General features: G+C 50.6%; 1 protein-coding gene across 2 annotated transcripts in view; it reads right to left on the reverse strand.

Moving 5' to 3' along the window:
• Window positions 1–2,612: 2,612 nt before the first annotated feature.
• The window catches only part of IPO8 (importin 8), a 67,244-nt gene continuing 52,745 nt past the window's right edge, over window positions 2,613–17,111 (reverse strand). For both annotated transcript variants that reach the window (XM_062195024.1, XM_062195025.1), the window contains 5 exons: window positions 13,493–13,713; window positions 11,451–11,656; window positions 7,834–8,031; window positions 5,103–5,219; window positions 2,613–4,340 (listed from right to left, as the gene is read on the reverse strand). In XM_062195024.1, coding sequence (XP_062051008.1) covers window positions 4,243–4,340; window positions 5,103–5,219; window positions 7,834–8,031; window positions 11,451–11,656; window positions 13,493–13,713 — 840 coding nt within the window. In that variant the 3' untranslated portion in view covers window positions 2,613–4,242. The remainder of the gene's footprint in view (window positions 4,341–5,102; window positions 5,220–7,833; window positions 8,032–11,450; window positions 11,657–13,492; window positions 13,714–17,111) is intronic.

The following is a 17,111-nucleotide window of genomic DNA, read 5'->3' on the forward strand; positions in this document are numbered from 1 at the left end:
GGCACATAGTGAAGACCACCAAGGACTACAATGAACAGTTACCAACTGGAACCTACAAGACTGAGTCAAGAAGACTAGAAAGGCCAAACAGACCAGTAACAAGTAAGGGGGCTGAATCATTACTTCAGAACATTCCAAAAAAAGCCAGAGAGCCCATTGAAAGAACAAATCCGTAAATGCCAGGCAGTGGTAACAGGCAGTCGGAATGTCACAAGGAAGTGGCACAACACGGGAGTTAAGAAACGGCCAAATTACCTGAGGAAGTAATGAGCCGTTTCAGATTTTTTATTCCTAAAGCCTTAGAAGTCTTAAATCAGGTGTGTGACACAATCAAGACCTGCATTTTGAAAAATCATCCTATTAATTGTGGGAATACTAGGTAAGGGCACTAGCATACAAAATCTTAGATGTGGGGTACAACAGCTAAAGCCACCAGCTGCAACACCAGCATCCCATATGAGCGCCAACTGGAGTCCCGGCTGCTCCACTTCCAACCCAGCTCCCTGCTGGAACACTGGAAAGCAGTGGAAAATGGCCGAGTGCCTGGGCCTGTGCATCTGCATGGGAGACCTGGACGGAGTTCCAGGATACTGGCTTCAGCTTGGCCCAGCCCCAGTCCCAGAGGCCATCCGGAAAGTGAACCAGCAGGTAACAGCACACTTTGTCTTGCTCTCTGTATGTATCCCTGCGTTTCCAAGAAATAACTTTTAATTCTCAGATTTGAGGACAGAACATTCTAGTAAAGAGACAGTGGAGGTTCGCACTAAGGTGATACGGAAAGAAGTCGACTCAAAACATCCTCAGGGGGAGTCAGGGGCACTGTGTTTGTGGGGGCGAAGTGAGGAGATGGAGTTAAGGATGAACGAGCAGAGGGTGAAGCTGTGGGCCAAAGGAAAGAACAGCAGGAGACAAGGGGAGGAGAGGCCTTGGCGGAGGGAGGCAGGACGGCACCGCCTTGAATGCTGCCGCCCATGAAAACCGTGCACTGCATCTGGTGGCACACACAGGGCCCAGGGATCCACTGTATCTCGCTCCGGCACCACAGACCCCCACCGCACACTTCTCTCCTTCTCGGGGCCAAGTGCCTCCACATAACCTACCTGTCTCTGGGCTCTCATCTGTGGACTCCAAGCTCACTGGAAGACACTCCGATCTCCACGGGCCACCAGATGCAGGGCGTTATGAAGACTCCAAACATGTCCACAAAAATACTGTGTGGAGGACGGCACTCTGGTGTGCCAGGTAAAGCCACCGTCTGCAGTGCCAGCATCCCATATGGGCACCGGTTCAAGTCCCAGCTGCTCCACTTCCGATCCAGCTCTCTGCTATGGCCTGGGAAAGCAGTGGAAGATGGCCCAAGTCTTTGGGCCCCTGCACCTGCATAGGAAGTCCCAGAAGAAGCTCCTGGCTCCTGACTTCGGATCGGCACAGCTCCGGCTGTTCTGGCCATCTGGGGAGTGAATCTCTCTCTGCCTCTCGGTAACTCTGAGAGTTACCAAAGCAATCGTGGGAGCAATTCAAGGGCAGAGCAAACACAGGTGCTATGGGAAGGAAAGGATTCTCATTAATTAGTATGTGTGCGTAGAGTCAACTCCAGGGGAGTCAGACCATGGAAATGCAGGGGTCAGATCCAGGACAGGGAGTTCCAAGAATGTCTGGTAAGGCCACTTAGTCACTCACTGGACAGGAGTGGAGGGATCACTGTGAACTCCTGAGAGCTGTGTGCCAGACACCGGGCCTCACGTGTGGTACCCCTCTTCCCAAGATTTCCCCTTCGCACAGGGATTGCAGTGGGCTGGGGTGGGGTGGGGAGGGATGTGGGCAGTCCGCATAGGGTCAGTCCTGCCGGAGGCGCTGTCCACCTCTGCATACGAAAGCCTCCAATCCCAAGACCTGAGAGGCATGCATCCACCTGTGGGGTGACCTCCAAGGGGAGCTTCCTCCCCAGTCCCTGAAGGGAGCCTGTGCACCGCTCCTGCCGCCCAAGCACACATTTCCTGGGGCTCGTGTGCCTCTCTGCGTGCCACGGGACCAGGCCTGCGTGCCCTGGTTCTGCTTCGTCAGGTGCAGCCCAGCCTTCGTTCATTGATCCTGCAGCCTTGCTCACTAGCAGACAGCCTAAAGAGTTCCCAACCCACTGAAGTCCGCACAGTGCCCCCGTCTCAGTAGACAGAGGAACCACGTGGACACATGACACATACACGCACACAGAGGGTCCTCAAGACGTGGCCAAGCTCCCCTTCCTCTAGCAAACACAAAGCTCTGTTCTGATCCACTGCATTAGTGACGTGACAATTTTAAGCACCTGTTTTCTACCTTGGGGATTCGCACGGATTAACAAAGGACTGGTTCAGTGTGGTCTTCACCTAACAGGGATGGGGAGAGAGACCGCCTGTGCGGTGCTCAGAGGTCCTGGTGCAGTTCCGTGAGCTGTGCTACGCAGAGCTTCCGCCACTCTGCTCTGAACACCCTGGTTAAGAGGGGGCGCCGGCCCTGAGAGCTCCCCAACGCGGAGCCGTGCCTGACGAGCCTGGGACCCTCCCGGACCTGCATCGCTCGGGTCCCGGGAGCTCAGGAACTCACAGCCTCAGAGAAACACATCACACGAAGGCTCAGGATCCGGGGAGTCAGCCCGCACTTTATTGTACAGTACATTCATGTGAGCTCCTGCATTTGCAAGGGGATCAGGGCACATTCAGGTTAGCACTGCTGGTAACAAAGTCCCACCACTCCCCTGGCTTCCACAGCAAGAGTGCGTGCTGCACCTGCACGCTTCCCCCCCTCCCACACTGCAGAAGACAGCACACCACAGAATAAAACCCCAAGGCCTCTGCCCTTCGGACTCCAGTGTGAAGGCATAGGACTCGTGCGAAGATTAAACCGCACGGGACCCAGCCGGAGCACAGAGTTCCCCAGCTCTCTGAAACGCCCACCGCTCGGCTCTCTTCCACCCACATGCAGCTCCAGTGCCTGGGGAGGGCAGGGGGTCGTTTCGCTCTGAGACTCACGGCCTTCTAGGAGAGTTAACTGAGGGATGCACCTGGGAGAAAATTCCTCCAGCCACGGATGGGAAACTAAAGCTGCAGGCCTTACAAAGACAGACAAGCTGTGCCACAGCCAGCAGGAGGCTGTGCGCCGAGAGACTCGTCACCCTGAGGGGTGAATGGCAGCGGCCCAAGTCGGCCTGAAGCAGCTGCAGCACCTCCCCCAGGCTGTCCCACAGCAGTGCCGTCTCAGAGTACAGCAGACTGGCACGGCCGACCCCGAGAACTGCACTACAGTCAACACTGAAACCCACCAGGTGGGAGAAAACGCTCCCGTGTGCGAAAATCCCAAGTCAGATTTGCTTGGGTTTTTCGCTAGATAAAATCATTATAAAATGCTTTGGACCCTGGTCCGCCACAGCTGGAATGGTGAGTTACCAAAGACACAAGCTCCCACCCAGAGACAGGTGCTTCTCAGGTAGCACGCTTCTCCCAGAGTTCACTGTGCTTCAGGGAAGATCAGCGACCTATTGCATAATGAAGTCCATGACTCGGAATCCACCTGGAGGCACAGTGAACCCCAGGGACTCACAGGCTGCTGAGAGCTGCACTTACCAGGTTATGGGTGGAACTGATATGCATAATACTGACCCCAAAGCAATCTTCAAGGCAGAAAACGTGACTGGGGGGAGGGAATAAGACACTTGTTAAAAAGCCACAACACATCTGAAACCCCAGAGCCAGTGCCTGTGTTGCACCCCTGAAGCGAGCCCCCAGCAGGCCAAGCTCAGGGAGCAGTGATGTCTTGGAAACCAGAGTGACTTGCAGCTGATGCCTAAATTCACAGTCCAACACAGAACAAGTTGACATTTGACCAAAGTTTGCATTGTATCTAGAAATATGTTTAAAAAAAAAATGGCAATGCACACCAAAAAAAATTTGTGTGTGGTAATTCATGTACAACAGAAGGCACTGTATCCGCGTAAAACCACTGATCCTGCACGGGAAGAACCTGAGACCGGCAAGCCGACGCCCGGGCGCGCAGCCTTGCGGGCTCACGGTCCGTCCTGGTCAACCCAGCTGCCGTGCCGGACCTCACACATGACAGTAGCCGCTCAGGATGCAGACCTCAGGGGGATAGAGGTCCGAGCGGGGCCAAGTGCTGCCCAGAGCCAGCGGCTGGCTGGTGCGGCAGGAGGGGCCCAGCAGGGAGCCCGCGCTCCTGCCCTCGGCGCTCACACCCGGCGCACCTGCTCCTTCAGTTGCTGCTGGGCACGGCGCCGAAGTTGAACGCGGAGAGAACTCCTTTGTTCTCGAAGGTGAAGCCTCCCTGCTGTTCTATCTTCTTCTTCGCCTCTAGCATTGTCCGAAAGAAAGAAGGGGAGAAAAAGCAGATTGAAGGCGACCGAGTCGGAAATACACCCACAGAGCGGGGCCTCCGTGCACTACCAACAGGGACGGAGTGGGCCTCGCAGCACTGCTTACGCCTCCCAAGTGAATGTTGGGTTCAGGGAGTGGGCGAATGGCACCCAGTCCCCACGTCAGCTTCACGGTCCCCACTGCCCAAAGAGCCGAGGACTCCCAAGAGGGGCTGACACGGAGTTGTGCAGGCTGGAAACCTGGCTGGCAGAAGACACGGAGCTGAAGCTCCAGCTGCCGGGCCCACCGTGTTTCCTACTCAAAGATTCCAGTAATCACAGAATCTTCCCATTGGTAATTGAGGAGTGACCATCATCAACACGCACTAATTCTGCCAGCTTCGAAACTGGCCAGCAGCAGGAAGCCCCGCAGACCTAGGCCAGCAAAGGGAAGTGCGAGTGTCTCAGCTCCAGGAACACAGGCTCCTGGCGAGGACTGGGGGGGCCTTGGCATCTGCGGCAGGGCAGGGGATGTCACTCACTCCCCGCCTCTGGCTCAAACCAGGCCAAGGACGTGGAGCCTCATTTACCAGGAAACCCGGACGCACGCGTTTCGGCCAAGAGTGACTCGTCACAGCAATCGTACGCTAAAAGCCGTTCTCACCCCCCGGAGGGCTGGCCTCAAACAGCTGTCCAAGTATTTAGGTGCCGTGTGGCTCATCACACAGGCTGGCTCCCGGCTCGGTGCCCACGCACCCACCTGCCACCGTCCGCCGGTGCTCCGCCAGCGTGTACACCTCCTGCAGCGCTCGCCTCTGGTCCTCGCTGAGTGGCGCCGTCAGCAGCTGGTACCACGCAGCGTCCCGACTCTGCACAGCTGGGGCGTTTCAGGGGCGTGCAGGAGGAGGGGGGAGAGGGGAGAGAGGCCAGTGAACACTGTGTGTCCAGAGAACTAGTGGCTGACCCAATCGCAGTGGGATGGTCTCAGACAGCGAGAGAAAAGGTGCCGAGGCCCCACAGGTCCTCAGCTGTGTGGGGCGTCACAGGCTCATCTCTGGTAGGCTGTGTTCTCTAACTTCTTCCCGAGGTTTTAACCTGTACTCAGCTGGAACAACTTCCTGGCGAATTTTCATCCTACCTAACTTCAAGCACTGCTCCTATACCAAGCACTGAATCTGTACATTCAGACAAAAGCTTCCCCCAGGCCTCTGGATTTTTCCAGTTAAATAGCTCCATTCCATCGAACGCAGCTCAACTAAACCAAATTTTACATTTTCCTCCCAAGCCCCTTCCATCTCCCCAGGCCCACGATGAGTTCTGTTCATCTCCCAGGCAACCACCGTAACCCTGACGTCCTTGACCTTGCCCTCTCCACACCTCATGCTGTCTTCATGACCTTGGCCTCTGGGCCCCTCTCTCTCAAGCGTCATCCTCCCACTATCGGCGCCCTGTTAACGTCTGTGTGAATGCACTCCTCTTGTAAGGCCTGGCTCCCACAACCAGCCCCACTCAGATCTCCTAACTTACTCGGAGTACACGCCACCACTCCACAGGGCCAAGTCCGCACAGAAAACCACCCAGCGACCCTCTCGGCAGTGGCAACAAGACCACTTCAGGACAGAACAAGGCTGCTGCAACCCAGCCCTATTTATTTCTTTGCAGAAATTGTAAGGAGCAGCCTTATGGGCTGGTCCAAAGCTAGCAGCCTAGCTATTATTTGAAGACTTTAAAGATTTCTTGATTTATTTTAAAGACAGAGGAGAAAGAGGGAGAGAGGGAGGGAGATTTCCCATTCACTGGTTTACTCTCTAAATGGTCCAACAGCCAGGTCTGAGCCAGGCAGGCTACAGCCTGAACTCCACCCGGGTCTCACACAGGGGTGGCTGGGGGTACGTACTTGGCCAACTTTCACTGCCCTCCCGGGAGCATCAGCAGGAATGCTGGATCAGAATGGGGCGGCCAGGAGTCAAACCAGCGTTCCTTTATGGGATGCCAGCATCACAGGCAGCAGCGTAACTGACAGAGCCACCAGCAGCCAGGTGAGGGAGGAGCGCTTCTTAAACACTGCACGTGTTCGAGGCCCCAGCCCAGACCTGCAGGCTTGCTCACTGAGTCTGCTGCACAGCCAGCTCTGGAAACCGGCGCCCTGGGGCAACCTCCGAGCACCTCCGATCTCCCACCGCCCAGCCTGGGGACAGATCCCCCCATTACTAGGCTTGCATTGCCTGCACGCTGCCCCTCTGCCTGTCCCTGCTACAGTTCAGCACAGCATGTGGTGTTTCTGTCTTCATTAATGGTATCTTTCCAACACTAAGCAGTGCCATTATGCTGGTACTGCCTTGTTGGTAACAGTATTTTATACATCAAGGGGTCCGTGTTAATACACTTCTAATGGCAAAAAATAGGAAGTCATCCTCAATGTTCTATAAGCCATGGTATAACTGTAAATTAACACTATGTGAGCACACAGGAAGTGAAGATAACAGGATTCATCTAGTAACAATTTTCTAGGGCCTGCAGGTTAAGCAGCCACTTGGGATACCCAGGTCATATCTTGCAGTACTTGGGATCAGCCCCACCTCCACTTCCAGTTCAGCTTCCTGCTGTTGTACCTGGTGAACAGCAGGTAACGGCTAAAGTGTCTGTGTCCCTACCACCCACGTGGGAGACCTGGATGGAGTACCAGCCTCCTGGCTGTAGTCTAGCCCAGCCCTGGCTGTGTGGGCATTTGCAGAAGTGAACCAGTGGATGGAAGATCAATTCTGTCTCTTTTTGTCTGTCTCTCTGTGTCTCTGTCTCTCTCTCCGTCTCTCTCCGTCTCTCTCTGTCTCTCTCTCTGTCTCTCTCTCTCTGTCTCTCTCTGTCTCTCTGTTGCTCTGCATTTTCTACTAAATAAAAACAAAAAAAGGTCAATTTTTAAAAAACAGACTCCAAATCTTAAAGTTGCAATAATTTTTTAAAGTATTTTCATTGATTTACTGCCTTTTCTTTGCATTTTCTATTCCTGTCTCCTATTTCTACGCACGGGGTTAGTGGCCTTGCTCACTGGTGGCAGGCCTCTGTCTACTGTGTGTCTTATGCCTGTGATACACAGGTGCCAGGTATTCTCCGTGTCCTCTGAGCTGCCTGTGCGTCACAGGGCACCTGCTCACGGGCACTGTCAATTACTAACAGGTTCATGGCTGCAATTTTTAAGCAACATACGCCTGAACTTCTGTTCTGTAAAAGGCCTGCACGTGTCCACGTCAAGGGTAGACAACACACGTGATGCTCCTGCCTGAAGTCACTCCTGAGGACGGCCTCCTGGCCTGCAGCCGTACCATGAAGGCACACGAGGGCTCGCTTTCCCTGGGAATTTCTCTAATAAAACAGACGCGTTTTTAGAAGAGTCTGGACCAACCTCAGGGTGGAAACCGAAACAACCTCTGACCAGAAGAAGGGAAGGCAGAGTTCAGAACACGCGTCTGCAGGTGCAGGCGGTCGATGCTTACTGAGCAGAGCCTGGGTGAAGAACTGGTATTCATCCACACCGTTGTCCAGGTCCAGAGGCGTGCTGAAGCCCTCGAGGGCCGTCTCCTCCAGCACCTCGTCGGCCCAGTCGTCGTCGTCCTCCTCGTCTCCTCGCCCGCTGCTCGGCTGCACAGCCTGCGAGGCCGCGTTCGTCTCCTCTTCGTCGCTCGAAATCTCCTCTGCGGATCCAGTATTGGGGGAAGAAAGCAGAGCAGCACAATGGTAAGACAGAAAAGGACGGGGGGAGCAAAACACATGCCAGAAATGAGAAAAAACACGTAAGTCCAGCTGAACTCATAAAAAGACCTACCGTATTTGGCCCACTGAGAGCGGCTGTGTCCTCGCTGAACACAATTCCCCTGTGCTCCCTACCATGGCTGCCTCGGCCGCCCTGGTAACTGCACGTTCCCAATTTCATTTCCCGTCATCAACAAAGGTCAGGGCTTGTGTCCTACCTAACAGTGGTCTCCCATCAACAATTCAAGTGTGGGTTTTCTTTGTTTGTTTATTTATTTATTTATTTGAGAGGTAGAGTTGCAGACAGTGAGAGAGACAGGTCTTCCTTCCGCTGGTTCACCCCCAAAATGACCGCAACGGCAGGCACTGTGCCGATCTGAAGCCAGAAGCCAGGAGCTTCTTCCCGGTCTCCCATGAAGGTGCAGGGCCCAAACACTTGGGCCATCCTCCACTGCCTTCCCGAGCCACAGCAGAGAGCTGGACTGGAAGAGGAGCAACAGGGACTAGAACCCGGCGCCCATATGGCATGCAGGTGCCACAGTCAAGTGTTTTAAGATTTATTTATTTATTTAAATGCTATAGACAGGCAGAGAGAGAGAGAGGTCTTCCATCCACTGGTTCACTCCCCAGATGGCCCCAACAGCCAAAGCCAGGAGCGTCTTTCAGTTCTCCCATGTAGGTGCAGGCGCCCAAGCACTTGGGCCATCTTCTACTGCTATCCCAGGCATAGCGGAGAGCTGGATGGGAAGTGGAGCAGCCAGGATTCGCACCAGCGCCCAGATAGGATTCCAGCACTGCAGGCAGTGGCTTTACCCGCTGCGCCATAGTGCAGACCCCAGCAATGAACAGCTGGGAAACGGCCAAGTGAGGAGGGCACTGCTCGAAACAGCAACAGTGACACAGCGAGCAAAGCAGCTGCAGGGTTGAGAGACGCATGTGGTACCGCAGCACACTCCACAGCTATTTTCAGCGCTGCTCTGTTCCAAGCAGGTAGAGCAATATTGGAACTGGGTGGAACACGGAGGCAGAATGTCAAACCATAATCAATAGAAGAGGAAAAACCTGGAGTAAATCCAACCAGCATTACTCATCTGGAACCATACATACCACACCGGAGCAGCAGGACCCAAGATTTACGGGGAGGCAAGAAATCTTAATTTTTAACCAAATACATCCAAGAAGTACAAGGCAAAAGTATCTTTTCTGGTTAATCACCTCACAGTGTAACAGAAAGTTCAACAAGAAAGCATGGGCTATTACTAAAAAAACTTCTATCTAGTCATTATATAGTTATTATATTATGTAGTTAGTTCTATCTAACCCAATAATTAGCAAAGCAAGAAATAAACAATATCATAATCATCTAAAAATTTAAAAATTCTATAATTGCTATCATATACTTAGCCAAAAAAAAAAAAAGAATCCCTTGGTTAAGAAGCAATAGCTGGCCGGGGCCACGGCTCACTTGACTAATCCTCCGCCTGTGGCACCGGCACCCCGGGTTCTAGTCCTGGTCGGAGCATCGGTTCTGTCCCGGTTGCTCCTCTTCCAGGCCAGCTCTCTGCTGTGGCCCGGGAGAGCAGTGGAGGATGGCCCAAGTGCTTGGGCCCTGCACCCCATGGGAGACCAGGAGGAAGCACCTGGCTCCTGCCATTGGATCAGCGTGGTGCGCCGGCCGTTGCGGACATTTTGGGGGTGAACCAGTGGAAGGAAGACCTTTCTATCTCTCACTGCCTGACTCTGCCTGTCAAAAAAAAAAAAAAAGAAGAAGAAGAAGAAGAAGAAGAAGAAGCAGCAATAGCTCTGGGGGTACATAAAGCACAGTGGAGTGCCTGGTCTGAATCCCAGCTACTCCACTTACAATTCCAGTCTCCTGCTAACGCACATCCTGGGAGGTAGCAGATGGTAACTCAAGAGGCTGGGCTCCTGTCACCATGTGCAAAGCTGGGCGGTGTTCCACGCTCCTGGCTCAGTATCTGGCCCAGCCCTCGCTGGTGTGGGCATCTGGACTGTACATTAAAGCATGAAAGAGATACCCATCTCCCACACTAACATGTGGGGCATGCACATGTGTGTATGTGTGCATGTGTTGGTGTTTGTGTCCTCTCTCTTCTGTCACATAAAAAATGATCTTAAAAAAAAGCTACTTCAAAAGACCTATATAGAATTTAGACCAATTAAGAAGCTGTGATTTATTCTGGGAGGGGCATGGATTGCAGTTACTTGTATTTGAACAAACTGGAAGGTGTTTTAAACCTGTACCTGTGGTATCACAGAATTCAGCATGAAAAACAGAACTGTATGCTTTCTGGGAGGAACTGTGACTTTTCTCAGTTGAAGACATGATTGTTTTCGACCAGAAGATGATGGATGAAGCTACTTCCTGAGCCTAGCGATTCACTGCATTATCTCGTCATTCGACAATGCTTTATTCTAATATTCTTGACCACTCAGGAGGTGGGCAGCTACGGCGGTGCAGCGGGGTTAAGCCGTGCTCAGACACGTGCATCCGTAGCACAGCGCCAGCTCAACTCCCTGCTCCTTCCTGGGCTGCAATCCCGCTTCCTGGTAACGCATCCCAGCAGGCAGCAGCGAACCGCCCTGTGCCCACAGGGGTGACTCCAGCTGAGTTCCCGGCTCCCAGCTTCGGCCACACCCAGTCATGTGCACAGTGAATCAGCAGATGGAAGATCTCTCTCTCTCTCCCTTTCCATGTCACTCTGCCTTTCAAATAAAATAAATCTTTAAAAATAAAAATAAAAGCAGACAGTCCACTAATGTGCTGTCCTGACCCTTCTGCCCTTTGTTTAATGGTTTTTCTTAAGGCAGCACAGACCCAGCAAAGCAACGTGGCGCTGCAACTGCAGTTACACTCGCTCGATGCTGTTACAAATGTGCTTCTCAACGAGCAGCAACACCACCCATCAACGGCCACAACAAATCATGAAGCATTTCACATGTCACGAAACACACCAGGGGGCTGGCACTGGAGTTAAGTCACCGCCTGCAGTGCCAGCATCCTGTACGGGCACCAGTTCAATGCCCAGCTGCTCCCCTTCTGATACAGCCTCCAGCTAATGTTCCTGGGAAAGCAGCAGAAAATAGCCCAAGTCCTGGGACCCCTGTACCCATGTGGAAGATCTGGAAGAAGCTCCTGGCCCCTGACTTCTGCCTGGCCCAGCTCTGGCCACTGCGTCCATTTGTGAAGTGAACCAGCAGATGGAACACTTGTCTCTCTCTTTGCCTCTGTAACTTTACCTCTCAAATCAATAAATAAGTCTTTTTACAAAAATCAAGAGGGAAAGAAAACACATGCTCAAACAAAAACCAACTCTAGCTCTCATGGCAAGGAAGATTTTACCATTTTCGTCCACGTCGGCTTTCTCCGTTTTTGAACGATCGTCCCGGTTCACCAGCTGTCTAGTAGCACAGACCTGCTTCAGGCCAAGGAACAGGAAAAGGATCGAGGGAATGATCTGCCCCACCACGGCATCTACGGCAGGAGGTCGGTTTTGCAATTCCAAAAGGATACTCAGACCTATGATACACATCTTCCGGTCATGATGCCTACGAATTTTGAAGAAAAAAAAAAAAAACATAGACTTGAAAAATATAATAAAAACAAATTCTGGAGAAACCACATTCATTGGAGGTACACAGTTATCCCATCAACCATTTTGCACCACATAAAATCCTAAGAAAATCAGATTCTGTAACTCAATTATTAACATCAAAGCCCTAGGGGAATCTGCAATTAACACAGTGAATGCTATGTCACCCAGCCCATGACTGCCACATTCTGTGTCCCAACAAAGCAGGAATGCCAGTATTTGACAGTGGAGTTCCTATATGATGAGCAAATGCAGAGTTCCGCAGACTTCTCTGTCATTACACTGGTCCACAGGTTTCCTAGCAATCCAAGATGCACAACGAGAATCCAAAAGCTTAGCACCTGGTGAGCTCAACTTGGTGGCCACCAATCAGCCTATTAAAGCCCCCTGCTGTAACAGATAATGAACATTTCTATCTGAAGGAAAAAAATGTTTGGCTAACATACACAAGTCCTAGTTTGCCGCTGAATATTTCCTATAAGCTATTGAAAACCAAAAATACTAAGTTAACGGACTACTGGGTATCGGTGCGACACTTGTAAAATTCCAAGCATCAACCAAAGGATCACTTGCAGTGATTCAACTCATTTAGCCTGCGTGACTGTCGATGATGACTGTACAGCTTCCGTAACTGCTCTTCAGTAGTTGGATTCCCGCTCCATTGAAGTTAGAATGCCAGAGCAGAAGGCTCTAACAGGAACTGTACTTGGCCTGAAGTCTTTCTCTTCCACTCCATCCCTAACTTGCAGGGCACAGAGCTGTCCAGCGGATCTCGGAAAGGCAGCAGACCAAGGACGCCAAGGACGTGCAGTCCCAGCGGTCCAGTCCACACACGGCTCAGAGACGGCCTCTCCACCTTCGAAAATCTGCCTGCTGGTGCATACCAACTGCGTAGCTCAACGACCACATCTCTGCTCCCTGAGTCTTCACCAGAGAAAGCCCCTACTTATTTAAAGTATGTTCTTGCCTTCAAGGCTTTAATAACAAATCTCACTGAAGGACAAACTCCAGTCTCCACCGAGCAGAAAACCAGAACACACGCAACAGCTTGCCCAAGCGTTCCCCAGTCCTCGCCCTCCGTCCCGATTCAGTCCACCACCCTCCCGCCCACATGGCAGCATCCTAACTCTTTCTGCAGGAATTCCACATCCCCGGGGGCAAACTCTTCTCAGCGTTATGACATTTAGCAAGAAAACTAGTCATTTCCAGTGTTTTAAAACAAACTCAGACTCTAGCCTAACAGTCACTACTACGTGACTTGAGCTGAGCACAGAAGCACGGCTTGGCGTCGTACTCATCCCACGTCTGGAAATGAGGAGAGCGCTTCAGATCAAGCCAGATGCTCCTAGGGGACACCTGGACCTCACGTTCAAGAAAAAGCTCCCTTCAGATCGGCAAAGAGCTCAACATGTTGGGACAGTGCGCTCTATTTGTGCCAGCCGAATGCTTCCTCGGAAACCTGACCCTGTTTAGAATGTGCCCCCCACAGCCGCACAGCAGCCCGGGCACCCACACGGACACTTGCTTCTTGTTGCCTAGGTATCCACTGATACACAGTCAACAGCAACTGGGGAAGACCCACAGCTCATTTTCAGAGCCTGCATTCTTTCCACTAGAGTAGACTGCTGAAACACACTCTCAGTTCTCTCAAATGTAAATATTATGGTAACCAAACACAAACAATCATTCCCAGGAAGTGAAAATTATCTTTCCACACACTATTACACTGTATATACCAGAAAGGAAACGTCCCAGAAACGGGTAAGCATTGTAGAATCCAAAAGACACATACCCAATAAAATAATCCGTGTCATTCATCCACTGATTGATAAACTGCACAGTGATGGGTCCAGGGTTGTGCGGCAGCTGCACACGCTCTAAAGTGTGCAGCAGCAACTCAGGGCTGTAGTACAAGGCAGCGATGGCAACCTGGAGACACATGGTGCGCAGCTCGCTGGTCTTGACCCCTCGAGTTAACCTCTCCAGAACAAGCTGGACAAAGAGCGGAATGCACTACAGGACAAAAAAGAGAGACAGAGTCAGCCACCCATGGCAGTCACATGGTGTGCACAGGAAGCCAAACGCGGGCAAAGACTACTATGTAAATCGTCTTTAGAGTTACGTACAAGATGTACATTCTCAAAAGGCCCATAAAAGTTAAATAGACAAAAAGAAGTCCCATAGCAGCACCAGAAGCATCCTTCCTATTTCCAGGTGCAGATAATCAGCCCAAGATTGTCCTAACAGAATCCACACTTGAACAGCAGCAATAATCTGATCTGGACCCAGCCACGTCCATGGCTAAGGTACAAGGACGGGGGTGGGAATTTTCTTTGACCAATCAAACCGCAAATGAATGGGACTACAAGTAAGTGTGATGTCATCAGAAAGTCTCCTAGGACCAATTCCTGTTGACTTAAATGAAAAATGAAAAAGAATTGAGAAAAATGGGATGGACCCTTCACAGTCAACTAAGATCATCTGACTCCAATTCTAACTATGGATTTTGTCTGATTCTTACCCAGGGTATTCTGTGTTCTGATTTCAAAGCACAACAGCATGAAATAAGCAACCACCATCATCATCAGATACTGACTGACAGATCAATGAAGCCTCAAGAAAAGGTAAACTGAGTCTGAGGAGCTCTGTGAACGTTTCATTTTAATAAATCTACACTCTTCTATGCCAAGCCATTAAGAATATAGACAAGTTTTCAAACAAGTACAACTCAAAGTATCTCTTCACATTCTATGAACACAGAATCGATTACAGGGACTGGCTGGGTAAACTACAGGGATCTACAGAGAGCCCTAGGTAGTGCGAGGAGGATCGCGCACTCTCTCCCCATCCCACTGCGCAGCATCTTCCTGATGCGTCCACGGTGAAGGTAAGAGGAGGAAAACGGCCAAAGGTGTCTGTGCTGATGAAGTACTGAACCGAGGGACCCGCAACTGCGGGGACAATGTGGAAGGAGAGCAAGGGCCCAGGGGAGGCTGGAAGCTCCATTTCCCGGAACACCAGATGACAACCAGGATCCTCAGGGACAAATGAAGAGAACCAGAAATGGTAACTTAGAATATAAAAAAAACAAAAAAACCTCCCGACACACATGTACTTGGTCACTTCTCCTTTTCTCAGCTTCTTTCTTTAACAGTTATAAAATTAAGACAAGGAGGAGCAGGGGTCAAGACACCATTCAGACACCCACATCTCACACTGGAGTGCCTGTATTCAAGCTTCCCTTCTACTTCCAATTCCAGCGCCATGCTATGGTGCACACTGGGAGGCAGAAGGTGATGGCTCAAGTAACTGAATCCATGCCACCCATGAGGGAGATCTGGACTGAGTTCCAGGCTCCTGGCTTTGGCCTGGCCCAGCCACACCATTGCAGGTGTTTAGGGAGTGACCCCGCAGATGGAAGATGTCAGTTTTCCTGCCTGTTTACCTTTCAAATTTTTGGGGGGGAAATTTAATGAAATAAATTTACAAAAAGGAATTATTATAAAATAATATATACAATATACATAATAATAAACTGTAAAAAGCAAGGATGCAAGCTAAGAACACACAGCACAGGGCCAGCACTACCTTGGCTGCTTCACTAAAGCCCACAGGCTGATCTTAACATTCATATGGAAATTCAGGGAAACTTGAAAAGCCTAAACTATCTTTCAAAAGAACAAAGCTGAAGGACTCAGACTTGCTAATTCTAAAACTAACTACAAAGCAACAATAATAAAGACAGCATAGCAAAGAAAATAAGTGAAGCAAATAGAATAAGAAAACAGAGAAAAAAACAAACTCGAATTTGTAGTCAAGTGCTTGACAGAGCGCCCAGTTTTTCCAACAAATGTCATTGAAGCAACACACTATCCACACTCAGAAAATGCATTTGGACTCCATCCACATTCCAAATACAAAAACTCAAAAAATCAAAGATCTAAATCTAAAAACTAAAACTATAAAACTCGAAGAAAACAGGAAGAACCCAGGACCTAAGCTCTCTGGCTTGTCCCTATTCACACATTTTTGTTTAAATTAATCTTAGATTTATCGGTGTTTCTTTTGACACCAAAAAGAACCAACAACAACAAAAACTACGCAGTATCAAAATTAAAAACTTTTGAGATTCAGGCCAGGGCTGTGGTGCAGCGGGTTGATGCCCTGCCCTGAGGCGCCGGCATCCCATATGGGCTTGGGTTCAAGGCCCAGCTGTTCTACTTCAATCCAGCTCTGCTACGGCCTGGGAAAGCAGCAGAAGATGGCCCAAGTGCTTGGGCCCCTGCACCCCCCGTGGGAGACCCAGAAGAAGCTCCTGGCTCTTGGCTTCGGAGCGGCACAGCTCCGGCAGCTGCGGCCAATTGGGCGGTGAACCAGCAGACAGAAGACCTCTCTCTCTCTCTCTGACTCTTCTTTCTCTGTACAACTCTTTAATAAATCTTTAATAAAAAAAAAAAAAACTTGAGTTTCAAAAGACACCATCAGCAAAGTGAACAGATAGCCCACCAACTGGGAGAAAATTTTCACAAGTCTTATCTGATAACAGAGTTCAATCTAGAATACACAACGAACACCAAATACTCTAATGCATAGACAAACAATACAATTAAAATTAGTGATGGCAGCCAAGGCGCAAACCAGTGGTAATGACACCCACGTCCCACATCACAGAGCCTCAGCCTGATTCCCGGCTCCGTGTTCTGACAGCAGGCAGACGCTGGGTTCCTGCTGTCCACATGGAAGACCCGGTACACGTTCCTCTCTCACTGCTGACATCTGGGGAGGGAACCCGCGAATGAGGGAACACCATCTGTCTCTCTCTCTCTCTTCCCCCGCATTAGCCATGAGAGAAATGCAAATAAGAACCACAAGGAGGCACCACTTCACACCTATCAGGAGGCTGAAACAAAACACAACCCAAGTGTGGGTGAAGACATGGAGACGCTGAAACCCTCATTGACTTCCAGGAGCCACTGCGTAAAGACAGGTCCTCACATGATTCAGCAGAATTATCCAGTGACTCAGAAATCCCAGGCCTACCAAATGAAAACATGTGCACACAAAGACCTGTACACAAATCCTCCTAACAGCTTCACTGACAACAGCCAAAAAGTGGGACGAACCCAAATGTCCAACAACGGAGAAACAGATAAATGTGATCTCTCCATACAATGGAAGAGTATTCAGCGATCAAGAAAAATAAATTAGCAATACACACTAACACTTGGAAGTGAGAAAGCCAGACACAAAGCCCATGTGCTTCACCAACAGGAGATGTCAAGAATAGGCACATCTACAGCAAAGAAATGTTCTGAATGTGTGGTAAGTTACACAATCTTGTGAATACCCTAAGAACTGTTAGAACCTCTAAGGCCACGGAGACCTGACAGACCCCATTAGGTTTCGGGGCC

The sequence above is a fragment of the Lepus europaeus genome, chromosome 6 (genome assembly GCF_033115175.1).
Source record: "Lepus europaeus isolate LE1 chromosome 6, mLepTim1.pri, whole genome shotgun sequence".
In the NCBI taxonomy this organism is placed as follows: Eukaryota; Metazoa; Chordata; class Mammalia; order Lagomorpha; family Leporidae; genus Lepus; species Lepus europaeus.